This window comes from Eschscholzia californica, unplaced genomic scaffold (assembly GCF_041429995.1).
Source record: "Eschscholzia californica isolate CP2 unplaced genomic scaffold, dmEscCali1.0.p SCAF_1, whole genome shotgun sequence".
Classification (NCBI taxonomy): domain Eukaryota; kingdom Viridiplantae; phylum Streptophyta; class Magnoliopsida; order Ranunculales; family Papaveraceae; genus Eschscholzia; species Eschscholzia californica.
In genome coordinates this window covers 62,178,707-62,195,839 of record NW_028238198.1, presented here as the reverse complement: position 1 = coordinate 62,195,839, position 17,133 = coordinate 62,178,707, and the positions used below count along the sequence as shown (strand labels likewise).

Sequence of the window (17,133 nt, the reverse complement as noted above, 5' to 3'; positions counted from 1 at the left end):
TTTCGTTTTGGTTGGGGTTTTTGTTTCTGATTGATTCGGATAATAGGAAAGAGAAATTTTGCTTTCCAAATCTGTTTAGAGGAGAGAGAAATTATGATTTGTTTCTATCCATTTTTTTTCTAATAAATCTCTATATTTTTTGCTAATAAATCTCCACAATTTTTGCTAATAAATCTCCACGTCAAATTTGAGCGTGGGACATTGACGGTAATGTGTTTAGAAAGTGAGGGTTTTTATGTCCATAATGTAAAAGGACTAAATATCCATATTTTGAGAAGATTTGATCATAAACCTTTTTTGAACATTATTTTGGTCTATATACCCACCGACCCTTTAATAAACTAAATTTGGGGTACCAATACCCATAGGGAGGATAAAGATGGTAGTGCGTCTAAAACTTATCCTTCAAAATGGCCCAGTTGGGAAGGAGACAATTTGGGAAAGTTGGTTTGTTCATCTTATTTGCTGGCTGTTATATTCTATCTAATAAGATGCATGTGGTTGGTGCCCTAATTAGTTGTGGTGGTCCATCTAACCTTTTCTAAGCCAGAGAAATAAACAACATAAACAATGACTTGCTCTTTAATTAATTAATTTAATATAATATTAATTAATACATTTACATCATTACAACTTCCACCAATAACCATACATTATTGTTTCCTTCACGAAAGAGAAATAAAATGGAGGGAGTTTTCAGAAAAACCCAATTCACAATATCATGTTCTTGTCGAAACCCACTCGAATCTAACGATTATTGTTATAAGTTTATCTTTTTATGGGAATTCAACAAAGCATAATAATGTAACGTTTGTCTATACAAATAGTTGTCCCATAGAATTTTCAACCCATCTTTAGGTACCAAACTAAAAGGGTGACCTATGAGGAATACCTTTCCTTCTTCTTGAGTGTTGTATTGTACTTTTACCCAATTGTACTCCTTCCTCTTGTGTAACTCCAACTATTGATCTCCTTCTTGATACCCCTTCTTCATTCCCCATTACTTCATTCTTTCTTTCATTGACAAAACTTGCATCCTTATTCTTCTTTATTCCTACAAGCTAATAAAATTACCCCCCCACAAAAAAATGAAAATTTACATCAATAATCTAATTTAATCAAAATTGACAAGATCATTTTATGAATGGATAATCCCCCTCATTGTGATTATGAATGTAGGTAGTAATAATCAATTACCTTGCAACCCAAAGAACAAAATCGAAATGGGTCTAAGAGACTTCTCCCACAAATCTCACAAATATGAGAAACTCCTCCTTTAGTAGTGGCATTTCTTGGTTGAGGTCTTTCATTAAGAAACAAGATCTTGGCACTATTAATCACATAAGTTTGAACTCCATCAATGTCTATGAAATTTTGAATTTCATCCACTCTCACCACATCATGATATGATGATCTTCTTATCTGTTCATAAAATACCCAAATCAAGAATGAATATGAAATCGAGAATGAAAGTGAAATCAAGATTGAAATTTGAGGAAAACCCACTTGAATAACAGGATGATCTTTGTGTTTAGATGATTTGCAGTAAAAGCAAAATGCAGAAACCTTGCAATCTAAGCAATACATATTGCATTCATTTCTAGCTGAATCTTGATGAGATCGACAAATTGAGAAGAATTTGATTGATAGAAGTGATTCTAACCATGAAGGTATCAACATTGACTCTTCCTGAATCAAATGTAGTATGAAAAATGAGAAATGTATGATAAATCATTGAAGGAATTAGTACTTTTTTTGAAGTTTCTTACCATTTCAATGCTGATTTTGATGATGAGAAGGATGAGGCAGGAGCACCAAATTATCTCTTACTTTAAGACTTAATTTGACAACTGTTGAATTTAGTAATTTGAAATCTCACAGAATGTCATGAAATGCAGGAGCCAGAAGAGAGAGAGACCTAGAGAGAGAGAGAGAGAGAGAGAGAGAGAGAGAGAGAGAGAGAGAGAGAGAGAGAGAGAGAGAGAGAGAGAGAGAGAGAGAGAGAGAGAGAGAGAGAGAGAGAAAGAGAGAGAGAGCCCTGTAACTTGGGATTCAACAATTTGAAGTCTTAAGAGTTAAGAGTACTAGTGGACAAAGCAAATTAAAAAAAATATGGGTTACTTCCATATTGGCCCCTAAAGTGTGATCAACTTCCCACGCAGTCCCCCTAAGTTACGATAAAACCCGAGATGACCCCTTTTGTGCATTTACAAGCATTGATTAAGAAGTCAAAATTAAACTTTTTAGTATTTTTCTCTCGTCGTACTTTTAATCTTTTTCTTTTTTTTCCATCTCTATGAATACTTCCTTTAATGGAAGTCTCTTCGCCATTACTGAAGATTTGATGTACTCTTCGTGAGTAGGTTCTAAATGTTATTTACGAACAAACCTCCATTAGTGACTATTTGCGCATGAAGAACAAACCTGATTCATTAATGGAAGTTTGCTTGTGAAGAACAAACCACATCTGTTCTTCACGAGCAATCCTCCATTAATGGAAGTCTGTTTTTCCAATCAAAATTGTTTTATTTCACGTTATGTTTAAATTTTATTTCAGAAGTAGATGAATCCTACAATTTATTTTAATTTTTGATTTAAAAAGAAAAATAATTTGAGGACCTCCATCTTAGAAAAGGAAATAAGACGAGAGATGATGAAGATCAAAAGTGATAAGTGATAATAAGGAATAAAAAAAATAGAAGAAAAGGACAAAAGATTAATAATGCAAAGTTTAAGTTTAGCTTTTCAGCCAAAGCGGAAACACACAAAATGTATCATCTCGATGTTTACATTCTTTTAATGCTAACCTAGTTGAATTTATCCCTTCTGAAAACAAAGACAAGTCCAAAATTCGTGAAAAATATGAAGTTTGGTGAAGACCAGAAAAAGAACAAAAAGACACGAAACTTCAAACCTGACTCAGAAGCCAAAGGGGTTGTGTTATGTTTATGGAAAACCCTGATGTTAAGAGAGTCTTCTTCGATGAAGAGCTAGATGAAGAGATTTATATGTTAAGAGAGTAAGGTGTGTAGACTGAAGAAGTCCATGTATGATTTGAAACAGGAACCCGAGAAATGGTATGAGAAATTTAATACTACCTGTTACGTAATGGTTTTACTGTAAATAACTCAGATTCGTGTGTTAATTCTAAACTGAATAAGTTCTGGTATGTGATAATTTACTTATATGTTGATGACATGTTTATTTTTTGTACTGATTTGAATGATGTTAATGAGACCAAAACGGTTTTTTCATCTAAGTTTGAGATGAAGGACTTAGGAAAGGCAGATTTCATCTTAATGGTTAAGGTCAAGAGAACCCAAAATGACATCTCTCTGATCCAATTTCACTATGTTAAAACGATTATTGAAAAAGTTCAACTCTTATGATATAACTCATAAGAGAACTCCTTATGATCCTAGGGCAACTCTTTTGAAGAATAAAGATGTGAGTGTTTCACAAGCAGAGTATGCTAAGATCATACGAAGTGTGATGTTCTTGATGAACAACACTAGAACTTGACATTAAGATTGCGGTCAACAGACTTAGTAGATGTACTCATAATCCTAGTAAGGAACACTGAAATGTCCTTCAACGCTTGCTTAAGTACTTACGAGGCACAATTGATCTAGGCTTGCATTATGGTAAGTTCCCAATTGTTCTGGAAGGTTACTATCATGCTAACTAGATCACTGATAATGATGAAGTAATTCAACTAGTGGTTATATGTGAGTGTGACGATGCTGAAAACAAATGCAAGCAACCACATGAAGAAGGCAAATCTAATTTCTTAAATAATCAAATTTCAATTAATATTACTAAGAGGGGTTGGGTAAAAGGCCCAAAATGAGCCCATTAATAAGAACCGAGTCCGCCCCAGAAAAGAATGTGAGGCAGGTGCTGTAAACTTAGAAACTTTCCAATTCGATTTTTTTAAGAACCCTAAATCTGAAAAAGCTTTCCTCTTTCATTTTATTTAAGAACTCTGAATCTGATAAAACTTTTCTGTTACATTTTTGTTGGAGAAACCTAAATCTGACAAAACTTTTCGGTATGATCTTTTCAATACCTAGTTTCCTATCCTGTAAACTGTTTTCTTCCTAGTAAATAGTTACCTGTACATATACCCATTGACTAAGATCATATTTCGATTACAGTACATAATATCGTGTACCTCTAATAAATAAATTTACAGTATAAATGGATGTACTAGGACATTCTGACATCTGTTTTGTTTAGTAGTTTATCATTGATTTTTTCTATCCACCCAACTGTTCGGAGAACATGACAACATGTACTAAATGTGTTATTTGGTTCCCTGTACATTGTTCACTTGAAAATGTTATATACATCCAAGAAATTGACTAAGGCAATTTCTGCCTAACTATTGTGTTCTGGGCAGTTTCCTCTACATGTTTTTGTTCACCGTACATAGTTTGTTCACCGAACAAGATTTAGTTCCCTGTACACATGTTTGTTCCTTGGAAATATTTATGTGTATGCTATATTTGAAATGTGGATGAGAATGTGTTAGTCTTTGTTGTACTCCCTGTACATAATTCATTGGATGGTGTTATTAGAGATGTACTTACCACTAAATGTTTCTCTTTTACAGTAAGAAAATGTGGAGTCCACTACCTTTATTGTTTCTAAGCCAAGAAACACGACAAGAGTATGACTAACATGATATGAATAAGTCACAAGAGGGATGGAGAAAGAGAATTGAAGATGAAGTGTCTTAAATGTTGTTGTTGTACTAAGTTTACACATTCGTTTGGTACCACTTTTTGTAACATTTACTATACTTTTGCTCATGCACTAACACACCTGTAATGTTCTAGTGCAAAATTTGAAATTAGATACATCTCTTAACTTAGTTTAAAAAACGTTCAAAGTGTACATTCGCAAATGAACAATACATTCTGAAATGTGCAACACATTTTCATATGTAAATTCATTTTCATATGTACTCCACATAAAAGTTTGCAACCCACATCTTGAAAAGAGCACTTTCTAATGTACTTCACATTTTGAAATGTACAATACATTAGGAAATCTACAATACATTTTCAAATGTACTCCACATAGAAGTTTGCACCCCACATTAGGTACCTTCTCCAGACTTAATAAGCAAAACATTCTATTTGTACATTTGATTATTTATTGTACATAGAAGTATGTATCCTATACATTACAAGCCTTCTCCTTACTTGGTTTACAATGCGTTCCAACTGTACATTTGGAAAGGTACTCTACATAGAATAATGCACCCTACATTACATGGCTTTTCTTGAACTTTACAAAACATACTATGTGAAACGTCTAAGATGTAAATAATAAAAAAAATTGTACAAAGTGAAACTTACAGTAGGTTCCTGTGCAAAATTAAAAAAAAATACCTCTCCTGGCTTAGTTTATAAAGCGTTCAAAGTGTACATTTTGAAATGTACAGTACATTCGGAAATGTGTAGTACGTTTTGAAATTTACAGTACATTTTCTTATGTGCTCCAAATAGAAGTTTTTACCCCACATTCTATTTTGTAATGTGTACATAGAATGATCCACCCCACATTTGGCCGAAAAGGTGTATCAATCACGTTGAATATAACAAAAGGTGGTACAATCTTTAAAGGGAACTTTCAAATGTTAGGGAACTTTAAGATGTGTAGTGAAAAATATCGGGACTTATCAATGCATAGTAAATATTTTTGTACACATTACATTTCAATATTCGCCGGAGAAAGAATGTAGTGTGTACAGTGCACAGGCACATCCACAGGTAACATGAACTTGGTAATGTAGTGGGAACTGAAGAGTGTACACTACACTTCAACATGCTAACGTAAATCTATGACGCCAAATATAACAAAAAATCAAGAGGGTATTTTACATTTTGTAATGTACTATACACATAATATTTTACTGAACATTTAACAACTTATTGTATAATCCTTTCCTAATATCATCATCATTGTCATCCTCATACTCACGAAAAGAGACAAAATATTTTCATCTGCAAGCTTTCAAGTTTCTTACAGATTTTAAGAAGATTATAATCTAGTTTGTTAACATCAACAAATAAATTACATAGCCATCCTCATTTATCATCATCAACAACATTGTACATAAAAAACATAATTCTTCTTAATATCATAATCAAATGTATCAGAAAATTTTAGAAAATTTCTCTTACATATGTGAAACAAATTTTGATTCACACATCTAAGGAATTCTAATCCTACAAATCACTTAATAAGAACAAAATTAGGGTATTGAATTTAGATCTAAACCTCTTTGATCTTCACCAGAGAAAAATATCAGATCTAAACTTGGTAATACATCTCCTCTAAAACTAACGAATCCCTTTCCAAAATCATAATCTAAATTGGTTGGTGATCAATCCTTAAAAAAACGAAACTAAATGTAAACAGGTCTATATTTTCGAAGAAATTACTGATGGGTGTTATTGTATTCTTGAAGAATAACCCAACACTCCAAAAATTTAAATCTAAAGAGTTGATCTCTTGAATCTGGAAAGTAAAGTAGTTTGGATGGGTGCTATTGTGTTATTGAAGAAAAATCCAACACTCCAAAAATCTAAATCTAAAGAGTCGCTCTCTTGAATATGGAAAGTTAAAGTAGAGAGAGAGAAAAGGAAGAGTAATGCAGAGAAAAGACGTAGAGAGAGTGATAACAAGTTAAAAGAGAGAGAAGTGGGTAGATAAACAAGCTTGAAGGGTGTTTAGGGTATTAGTAAATAGTTGGCTGTCATTTTTCTTTTGGGCATACAAATTCTAACCATTTGGACCTCTGTCCCGTTTTCTTCCTGACTTGGATTGTTGGCCCATAAGGGAGGGTGTTTTTGGATCTTTAACTCATTATATAAATTACTAATGGAACTTTTGAATATTTATGCTAATCCGTTTTTATGCCGTAGCTTTCGAGCTTGGAAGTTTTATGAAAAAAGGAAGTTTGAAGTTTGTTTGATTCAAAATTTACATGGATTCAAAATTTGTTCCTATAAAATTTTTTATTTCATGTTAAGTAAATTTGGATGACTCTGGTAAAGGACTTTATGGTATTTTCACTTAAATAACAATAAAACAAAGCAAAGAAGTGCAACAAAAACATGATTAGGAGGAAATGAATTTATCCAGCGAAGATGAAGGTTGGCTGGCAAAGATTCTTAAAAAAAACTCACAAAAATAACAGGTAAGTGATGATGCATAAAATGTCCAGACGTTGACTAACGTCTGAAGAGTCAAGATCAGACCTGAAGTCTACAGGGTCAAGCCGGCTTAAAGCAGCAGGACCGTTGAGCTCCTGATGGTCCACCGAATGTTTCACTAACTGGGAGGTCGGCCAGAAGAACCAGGCCTGCAAGACGCCCTTGGCATGGACAGATCAGCCCTGGGGTCTTCAAAAGAGTGAGGGGGGTCCACACAGGTTCGGCCAGTGTCTTACACCCAGAACTGGGAAGGCAGCAACACCAAACAACCTACCGACTTAATCCCGAAACTTCTAGAAAGATCTCAGCCGGCTACACATCTCGTAGTGTTTAAGCCAGTTTGGACTCCACGTATCTAAAGGAGGAAACTTCTCTTTTAGAGTCTTTCACACCGGCAAGATATCTAGCTACGGAGAATCCTTCAACTTAGGAACTTCCACTTATCAAAGATCCGGGATAGACTCTGAGAGAAACCCTAGATACTCAAGGGAGGAAACTTTCCCTTCGATTTGACGACATCCGCCTCACCACCGCCACTAATCACAGTCGGCCTAACATCGCCTATAAAGGGCCCCTCACATCGTCCTTCACAAGACACGATCTCTTTACCCCAAAGAGATGACAAGAAACTTAGAGTTCTTATAACTCACCCCCAAAAGGATCAATCAATATTCATTCTTTTACTGCAAAGAGCACCCTGACTGTCTTGAGCGTCGGAGCGGGTTTCGAACCCTTTGCAGGTTTTCCCCCCTCGGGATCAAACGAACAGGAACAAGGAACAAGGAACAGAAGCAAGGAGATAGAAGCGAGGAGCATGAGAATCAGAGAACCAGAGCTGGAAGCAGATTCAACCGCTAGAGTTTGACCTGACTCAACAAAATAATCAACTTAACGGAGGCTGTCATGCATCAACTCCCTGTTTCATGCTGATAAAATGAAAAGCCATTTTTTGACATCAGCAGTAAGGTTCGCAAATTATTTGGTGAAAGAAGAAATTTCTTTCTTATTTTTTTTATTATTACTTTGAATAGAAAGTGAAATTTGGGTTTGTATGAACATAATCTAGAGAGTAACACAATAAGACAGAAGACAATTCTCAAGTTTTGATCCTAACCTTAACCTTGGGACACAAATTGTTGAATGGACACCACAGACTGAGTTGCCAACAAAAGAAGATGAAGCGTGTACACTGACAAATAGTTAATCCTACAATATTGCAGAAATGGGTAGAGCTTCAGTGGAAGAAGTGTCAAAAAACAATGAACACTACATATCAAACTGAAAAACACCGCATGTTTGCCCTCCGAAAAGAGTATCATCGAAATTTTTTGAAGAGTTTATGCGTCAACCAACATCCCTCATCAAAAGGATAAAGGATAACCCAAGATTCTAAAAACAAACAATGAAAGCAGCTGCAGGTGGAGGCAATGTAGTTGATCTCGAGTCCACACCACCAAAGAAGGAAGTTCATGTTAAACCGAGTGACTAGAAGAAGGGAGGATGATGGGCGTTGTGCAGGAAAAAGAAAGACCACTTATGTAAGAGTTCATGAATAATGAGGAGAAAAGGTATTATCACATCATTGAAACTGTTCCTATGTTATTTCTATTTTATTGCAGACAATAAACTAGTGAGTGGCTCGTATACAAATCAATGTCTGGTATACTAGTAAGTGGATAGTACCTGTGTCACTGTCTGGCACACTATTCTGTAACTCGTAAATTGTAACCTATTTTGTACAACATATATCTGTGGAAGAAGGACCACTGCTTAACAGAAAGGAATTTAGACGAATTAATGATGAACCATAGTTGCGACTCACAAATCATTGAATGGTTTGCAGACCACCTAATCTTGGGACCAAGAAACATGAATCAGGATGTGATCATCATGTTGTCATTGCGTTATTTAAGATTCCTTTAACCAAATCTATATTACATTTTCAGAGGAATCGGGGTATTTACTAGTATACATCTATGACTATTTGCAAACAATGATAAAGCAGAAATTGAATCCACAAAAAATATATGTAAATTTAAATGAGCAGATTCAAAAGCAGTTTATCAAAAATCATACAGTAACATTATGCGCTCCACTCAATACTACATATACAATTCGAGGGACATCACTTGACATTACTTGTGTACGACTTCCATGAAAATGGGTGGAGCCACTACAACTCTTTACAATGTGACATCGACCTGGCTGAAAGATGCAACTAGAACACAAAACAATTTGCAGAATGGTTGGTTGTAACACTAACCTAGATGAACTGCATCCACAAAAGAATTAAGAAAAAGGGTACCTTTCTGAAGGATGTTTAATGCCCCCAACAAGGGGCAAGGTAAGTTCAGTTACTTCTTCCTTACTTTAGTATACTATAAGCTTCTTGAAATAAAGTGCATTTTTTTTCAATCCATCAGTCCAGATTGCGGCTTGTACGTAATGCCTAATTTAGAAGAAATATTTCTAGAGGGCATTGATGAGAATTTGCCTAGAAAGTGCTCGCAAATGGAAACATTTGCAGATAAAGCAAGAAGGAAGCAGACAGAGGTAACCTACCTCATTGTGGAGGAATCTCAAGAGGGATGGAGAAAGATAATTCAAGAAGAAGTGTCTTAAATGTCATTGTTGTTGTACTAAGTTTATACATTTGTTTGGTACCTCCTTTTGTAACAATTATTACACTTATGCTCCTGTTTTTGTATGTTTTAGTAACAACTATGTTTTGGTAGCAATAATGATTTCAACTCCTGTTTTTGTTAACTTTCCAACACTTCACTGTACATGAAACTGTGTACCAAACATTGACGTATATACCCAGAACTTTACAAAAACGTACTATGAGAAACTTCTTATTGCAAATGATGACAAAACAAAACAATATTAAAAATAAATAGTAGGTTCCTGGCCAAAACTCGAAGTAAAAATACCTCAAGCTAACTTAGATTACAAACCATTCACATAATACATTATCAAATGTACTATACAAGTATGTTTTCACCCACCCCCACCCCCCGCCCCCATTTAGGACCTTATCTAAGTGTACATTTTATAATTTCCTGTACATAAAAGGATGTAATCCACATAAGGTATGTTCTCCTAACTTGGAAAACAAAACGTTGAAAGAGTACATTTGGAAATTTATTGTATATTGTTAACTGTACAGTACATCGAAATTTGCACCACACATTAGATACGTTCTCAGATGAACTGTACATAGAATTTTTAGTGCAAAAATCAACATTGGGATTTGGTGCAACATTGGAAAATCTGAAAAAGCGACATCTGATTTCACTACATCGTACAACACTATGCAAAATATTTACAAAGAAACTTAACAAAAGATACCAGCAGAAAGTTAACAAAAGGAAAGACTCTATATAGAATCTGAAAGGCTCTCAAACTGTAAATGCTTTTCATAAATTATAGAGTGCTCGGTCTACAAGTTTCTACTCCTGACACGAACAATGTTATCAAATGTACAATACATTATCAAGTGGATAGTACATTATCAGATATACTATGCAAATGTGTTTGCACCCCATATTCAGACCTCTAAGTGTACGTTTTATAATGCATGTCCTATACATAAAAGGATGTAATCCACATAAGACATGTTCTCCTAGCTTGGAAAACAAAATTATGAAAGAGTACATTTGAAAATTTACTGTAAATTGGTAAATGTACAGTACATAGAAGTTTGCTCCAGACATTATATATCTTCTCGGATGTACTATATATAAAATTTGCAGTGCAAAAATCAACATTGGATTCCACTGCAAAGATCAACATTGGAGAATGTGAAAGAGCAACATCAGATTTCAGTGCAACGCACGATATTATGCAAAACATTTGCGAAGAAACTTAACGAAAGGTAACATCAGTAGAAAGTGAACAAGAGGAAAGACTCTACAAAATCTGAAAGGCTCCCAAACTGTAGATGTTTTTCATCAATTTTAGAGTGCCCGGTCCACAAGTTTCTGCTCCTGATATGAACAACAGTTTCCATCACTAGATTGGTTTGTTGCACGAAGAACGTTTGTGATAAGTAAGTTTGTTATATCCACCGCATACCCTCTGTCTTTTAGGAAAGTTCCCGGAACTTTCAATTCTAACAGACCGTTGTCTGCCAGGACGCTTCTTTATTAGAGGATGAAGTATCATGGTGTCTTTCTCGAATGATTTTGGTTCATCAAATGTTGGGATCGGGTTGATGGACTGACTATATGTCTTACACTAGGCGTCCCTGGTAACGACGGGATCACAGAATGTTGATGAATCCCCTCCATGCACTTTAATACACAATATGACATGCTCTCATGGAATACCTTGAACTTGTCACTTACAACATGTGCAAATTAGATGCGCAAGGTGAAGGGGAATAACCTAGTGTATCTCATACACCTAATTGAATAGCGTTGGTAGCGGAATCTCAAACATCATATGTTTAACACTATTTCCAGGATCTATACATGAACATACCAATGAACTAGATTGGAAAGATGATTACCTCTTAATCGCTTTCCCACGAACTAAATTCCGATCAGTATTCGGAAGATAAGAGCTCCAAGTGTAGCTCCTCTACTTGAGACACCGAGTAATGACTTGAACTCCCTCCTTTCAGTCAGCTAGGACCTTCTTGAAGGTTGAGATGAAGAACTCCTTCTTCTTGACTAGATACTTGAGAAAACTCCTTTTCTCTCTCTCTCTCTCTGAGATGTATATTCTGAAACTCTTTCAGTTAACCCTCTCAGTTGTTGAGAATTCAATCTCTGAAATTGTCTCTTTTATTTAGGTTGTATAATTAGGTATATATAGAAATCCCTAGAAGAGGTATTAGACTCAAACTAGGATTCCATAAACCTAACTATTAGGCAACACCCAAAATACCCTCCATTGGGTCTCTTAAGTGTGGCCGGCCAACATGGCCCTTTATGGGCTTCCTTGGCCGGCCCACTTAGGGCCTAGCCGGCCATCACATGGCCGGCCCTATTGCCTGGGCCGGCCATCACATAGCCGGCCTCCCTAAAGCCATTCCGGGCCTCCTTTTGGGCCCGGACATGTTTATCTCTTCGGACTTCTCCGAATCTTTCAGGACTTACCAATAACGGATCCAATCCACTTATTTGCCATTATCCATCTAGTCAATTCTCTCCGTTCAAATCATTACTCTGTTGTGTAACCCTTGTAGGATCCGGTCTATGTTAGCCTCGAATCAACTCTTGATTCGACGATCGTAGTTGGCTTCTAGCTAAGCATTACGACCCCTAATTGGACCGGACTAATGATCTTCCGAATAAGGTCATTAAGATCCTAATAGCCAAATTGCACGCATTGCATCCTTGGTCGAAGGACACTCCTTCGGAAGGATACCATTCCTTCAGACTTTAGGCATCATATCCTTCAGTCTCCCACTTGTACTTAGAACAAGTGCAATGCTCGATTCCCATGTTTTTTCGTATCTCATCTGATATGTCATATTTATCAGACTCTCTTGATCCCGAGAACAACTTCCAATCCAAACGATTAACTCTTAATCCGTTTGAGCACGGCCATGCATTTTTCAGTTGTTTCTCATCAAGTGGCCCGGAGATACTTTATCCTGATTTTACTCAGGAAAACATAATCCATTCTTGTACTCCCACTCAATTTCATGTCTATCCTGTCTCCCCCAGTATGCCGCTTTTATAACCACTTTTTACGGATGGCGTTTGACGGTACCAAAGTTCGACATTCCTTCCATAAACTGAGTGAGTACTCATGTTTTGAGGAATCTCTCCAATTTGCTTAAATGAGAGTTATGACATCTTATAACTTCAACTCTTGAAGTACTCTCATTCGGCGGGTTTCCAGTGTATCAACTATACACCCATGAAGTTGACCTTTGAATACTCCTATTCACATAGCCCAAGAAACAGCGCTATCTTGTCAATCACTCATGCTAGTCTTCCTAAGTCATTATTGTCCAACTAATGACCTGGACTAGGGATAGTAGGATGATGTGCTTCCATGTTCACTCAGTAGGGTTTCTTTCATTAGATCACGTATCTAATAAACCTACCTGGAACACTCCATCCTTTTGGACTGTCGTCTAAATTCTAAACCACAATTTAGATGATAAAATAAACCCAGTTTATTTCGGATAACAAGAGTCTGTAAAATTTGAGCACCCGCGTGAACTCCTTCACGTTCTCAATTTTACAAGTCTTTTTAGGATTCTCCTCCTTGATCCTAATTCCTTAGACCCGAGCATCTCATGATCGTTCTAAGGTGACAGTTTAGTTTCCTTTTCACTTCGCTTTGTTATTATCTTGCTTTCGAACTCTTCTTAAGCTGTTATGATAATATCAGTTTTCTCCCACTGAAATTAGCACTTCCCAAGTTCTAATTTTACTTTCTTATCTAGTAGAGTTAAGCAACGACTCCCAGCATGGAAAACTCTTTCCCATCTGTTAGCCCTTCCTAAAAGATTCCTATCTTTATTTTCGGAAGATTACTTTTATGACTTTCTTCAATCTTCTGACTTGTATGGGCGACGTCATCCTTTCGTACTCCAAGTACTTATAGATGTTCGGGTAAACAACAATCATCTCATGATCGTTCTTATGTTTTCTAACATAAGTGTCTCTCCTGTGTTTATCACGGGAGTTGGGTAGAATTTCTCTCCAAGAGAACTTCTTATTCAGACCTCTTCCAAACTCCTTTTGAACGAGTCTTTATCATCCTCCGGTCTATCTCCATAGACTTTTGATGCCCATGGTTAATTCACCCTCGTCTTCTTGTCCTTTCTTGTATGTCTCCTACATACAGGACCTGAAACAACTCTTGTTTCACTCCCACTTACCTTCTTGTCTCACAAGATTTAACCATTCTTACTCTTATCTCTTTGGATTTCCGATCCAATTTCAGAGTGGTTTCTGCTATAGTTCTTTTGAATCTTCTAAAGATTCCTTGGGGTTTTTGAGCAACCTTCTTAACTCCTTAAGAAGTTTCCAGGCGATCGTCTCTTTGAACCATTCAAGTCGACATCCCTTGTCACGTAAGCCGAGTAACTCTTACTCTCTTTCGTTTTAAGCCGAGTAACTCTTACTCTCTTTTGTTTCAAGGCAAGTAACTCCTTACTTCCTCTTGTTGCTCTTTATCGAATCCCATTCGATTTTTCGTCCCACTTGTCTTCTTAGAAGGACCCTCCTTTTAATGAAGACACCATCGAGAGCAACAATCTCATTGTGTTCCGATGATTGGCGAGAAAACCCCGTTCTTCTTCTTGAAGAACTTATGTCTAACACGCTTTAGACATTAGAATAATTGACAAATTTTAGAACTCCTTCTAAAAAAATAATATCCATATTCAGATGGACTCAATTATTCACTATAGCTTTTTAGGTTTTTAGTGGTTTGGCAGATACGTATTAGACTTTGTGTTTTGGAAGACCGATGACTATCGAACTTATGATCTCATCATATTCTTTAGTCATCCAGACCCACTTCTTGATTTTGGATTTGTTTCTAGAACTTCTCCACAATCAAGTCTTACGTCCATTCTAATCACACTAATCGCAGACTTTCATGTCTAACATTATTTTCTACGATTAACTGAACTCTTGTACTCTTACAAGATTTAGAATGACTAAGTCGGATCATTCGTTAAAATTACTTAAAAGTTAGATAGGCTCTTTTAAGAACATCATAAAATATCTCATATTTTATTCACTCCCATAATCTCATTACAGAGTCATTGTTCTAAAAAGAAAAAGAAATACTAAAACTACTTTAAAGTATTGCCTATCAAGTCTATGATCCTTCTTGAGCTTTTCCAGCAACTCTTGCCTTCTCAGCTTTCGACAGGTTCATCTCCTCTTCAATAAATACTCAGATCCCTCTTGCTCCTGTCATTCATAATGATAAGAGTCTTTTAGGTATCACATACCTCGAGGAATGTGTATTTAATTGAATAACTTTTAATAATTTTTACCTTGACCGGAACTCCCAGCTCCGCTCTTTCTGTCTTCCAGGAATTTTGGACAGTTTCTTTTCCAATGGCCCGTGCCATCGCAATAGAAACACTTGGAATCAGAATGGGTACTTTTGTTCATGGCAACCTCCTTACCTTTCACTTTACTCGTTTTCTTCTTTTTGAATTTCTGCTTCCCGTCCCTCTTAAATCCCTTTTCTTTATGAACCATTAGAACTTCTTTCTTAGGTTCAGCTATTACAATGTTCTCTTCGGCTGTTTGAAGCATAGCGTGTAGTTCTTCTAGAGATTTGTCCCAGCCATTCATATTATAGTGCATTCTGAATTGATTAAACCCACTATGAAGTGAATGCAAAATAATATCAGTGGCAAAATCTCGGCCATTATCGACTCCCAGTCGATTTAGTTTTTCAAAAAGACTAATCATTTTGAAAACATGTGGCCCTACAGGCTTACCCTTTTCAAGACGCATATCCAATATCGTCCTTGAAATCTCATACCTCTCCATTCTTGACTTCTTTTGGAACAAATTCCTAAGTTGTCGAATCATGGTGTAGGCATCCATTTCTATGAACTTATCCTGAAGATTAGGTTCCATGGTTGCCAACATGAGGCATGTTATGGGTTCGGACCTCTTCCGAATGTTCCTCTCTTGCTCCCTTTCTTGTTCAGTCGAATCTTCATTGAGAACAGGAATAGGTGTGTCTAATACGTTTGCCTTATGTTCGGATCTTAAGACAAGTCCTAGATTCCTTTCCCATACCATAAAGTTGTCACCATTCAACGTTTCTTTTTCCAGAAGCCAGCGTATGCTGCTTGAGTCTTTTGTTGTCATAATTAAACTACATGTAAGAAATGCGAAAGTGATTAAACTTGTTATCCTGGCAATTTTTCTTAATTTGCCTATATTATTCTACTTTTTTTGTCCCCTTAGAATAATATAATTCCAAGATCCCATTCCTTCGAAATTAAGCGTACTTTGGCACTGCCCTTAATTCGTCGTCCTGGGTGAGTAACTCCTTACTGATCATATCTCATATGACTCTTGGTTAACGATTTAAACATTAAATCGTCCTTTAGCCTCGAAGTCCAAAACCCTTTTGCTGACTCGTTTGAGAATAACCATTTAGACATGTAGACCTCTTCATAGATCTACCCGTATTGTCCCGAGGTAAAAGATGGCACCCTGCTTTGGCATGACCCACCATCGATGAACAAGGGCTCAACAGGTGTCTTAATCTGGGTAGGCTTTACTAAAAATTCTTTTTGGGACTTATTACGTAATTTATCAAGTTGCGTTACTGTGAACTCTTGCATAACCATTCATGATTTATTACGTAAAAGTTTATGTGGGTTTGCGTAATGATTTGTTAAATCTTAGTATTACCCCTTAAAAGATCCCATCTTTTAAGTTTATTTCTTGTTCGCCTATGGTTCGATTGGATTCATACCCAAGAACCTCTATTGACTACTCCCACTTGAACCATGATCTCATCATTCAGTTCGTCAATAGATTCTAAGACCCTATACTCTAAGTATTATTCGGGCACAACTCCTTGCGCTTAGAACAAGAAACGATAATCCTATCTAAAGGTATACTATTCTACGCAATCACACACATCCACACATACAAAAATATGACAATCATAAAAAATAAAGTATGTATCCTAGATTCGTTTCTAGGTTTTGCTATCGTATAGCTATTCGTGGGAATTTGTGACATCTCTATGTCTAACGTTTCTAAAGTTTCGTATTCTCAATACTTAAACTAGAAGCACATTATCTTTCTTCCTTAATTGTTTCCAAAATCAATATAAGGAAAAACTCCGTTCGGGTTCTCCTCTAACCCGGGTCTATGTCGGAAAAAAAAAAAAATTGTGCTCGGAACCGGGAGAAAAGGCTGAAAAACTCCCTTTCAGATCATGG

General features: G+C 36.1%; 1 protein-coding gene across 1 annotated transcript; it reads right to left on the bottom strand.

The window, feature by feature from the left end:
* Positions 1–575: 575 nt before the first annotated feature.
* On the bottom strand, positions 576–1,966 carry LOC147568062 (PLATZ transcription factor family protein). Its single transcript, XM_086670424.1, has 4 exons — positions 1,770–1,966; positions 1,507–1,689; positions 1,198–1,422; positions 576–1,061 (listed from the first exon to the last, which is right to left on the bottom strand). Exons 1-4 carry the CDS (start codon positions 1,770–1,772, stop codon positions 867–869), a joined length of 606 nt encoding a protein of 201 aa, XP_086526550.1. The 5' UTR covers positions 1,773–1,966; the 3' UTR covers positions 576–866.
* Positions 1,967–17,133: the final 15,167 nt, after the last annotated feature.

Bases quoted from the DNA above. Each gene is read 5' to 3' on its own strand.
- LOC147568062 (XM_086670424.1), bottom strand. The intron at 1,423-1,506 runs GTGGGTTTTCCT...TTTTATGAACAG, and splicing joins AAGATCATCCTGTTATTCAA to ATAAGAAGATCATCATATCA. The intron at 1,062-1,197 runs GTAATTGATTAT...TAATTTTATTAG, and splicing joins TTTGTTCTTTGGGTTGCAAG to CTTGTAGGAATAAAGAAGAA.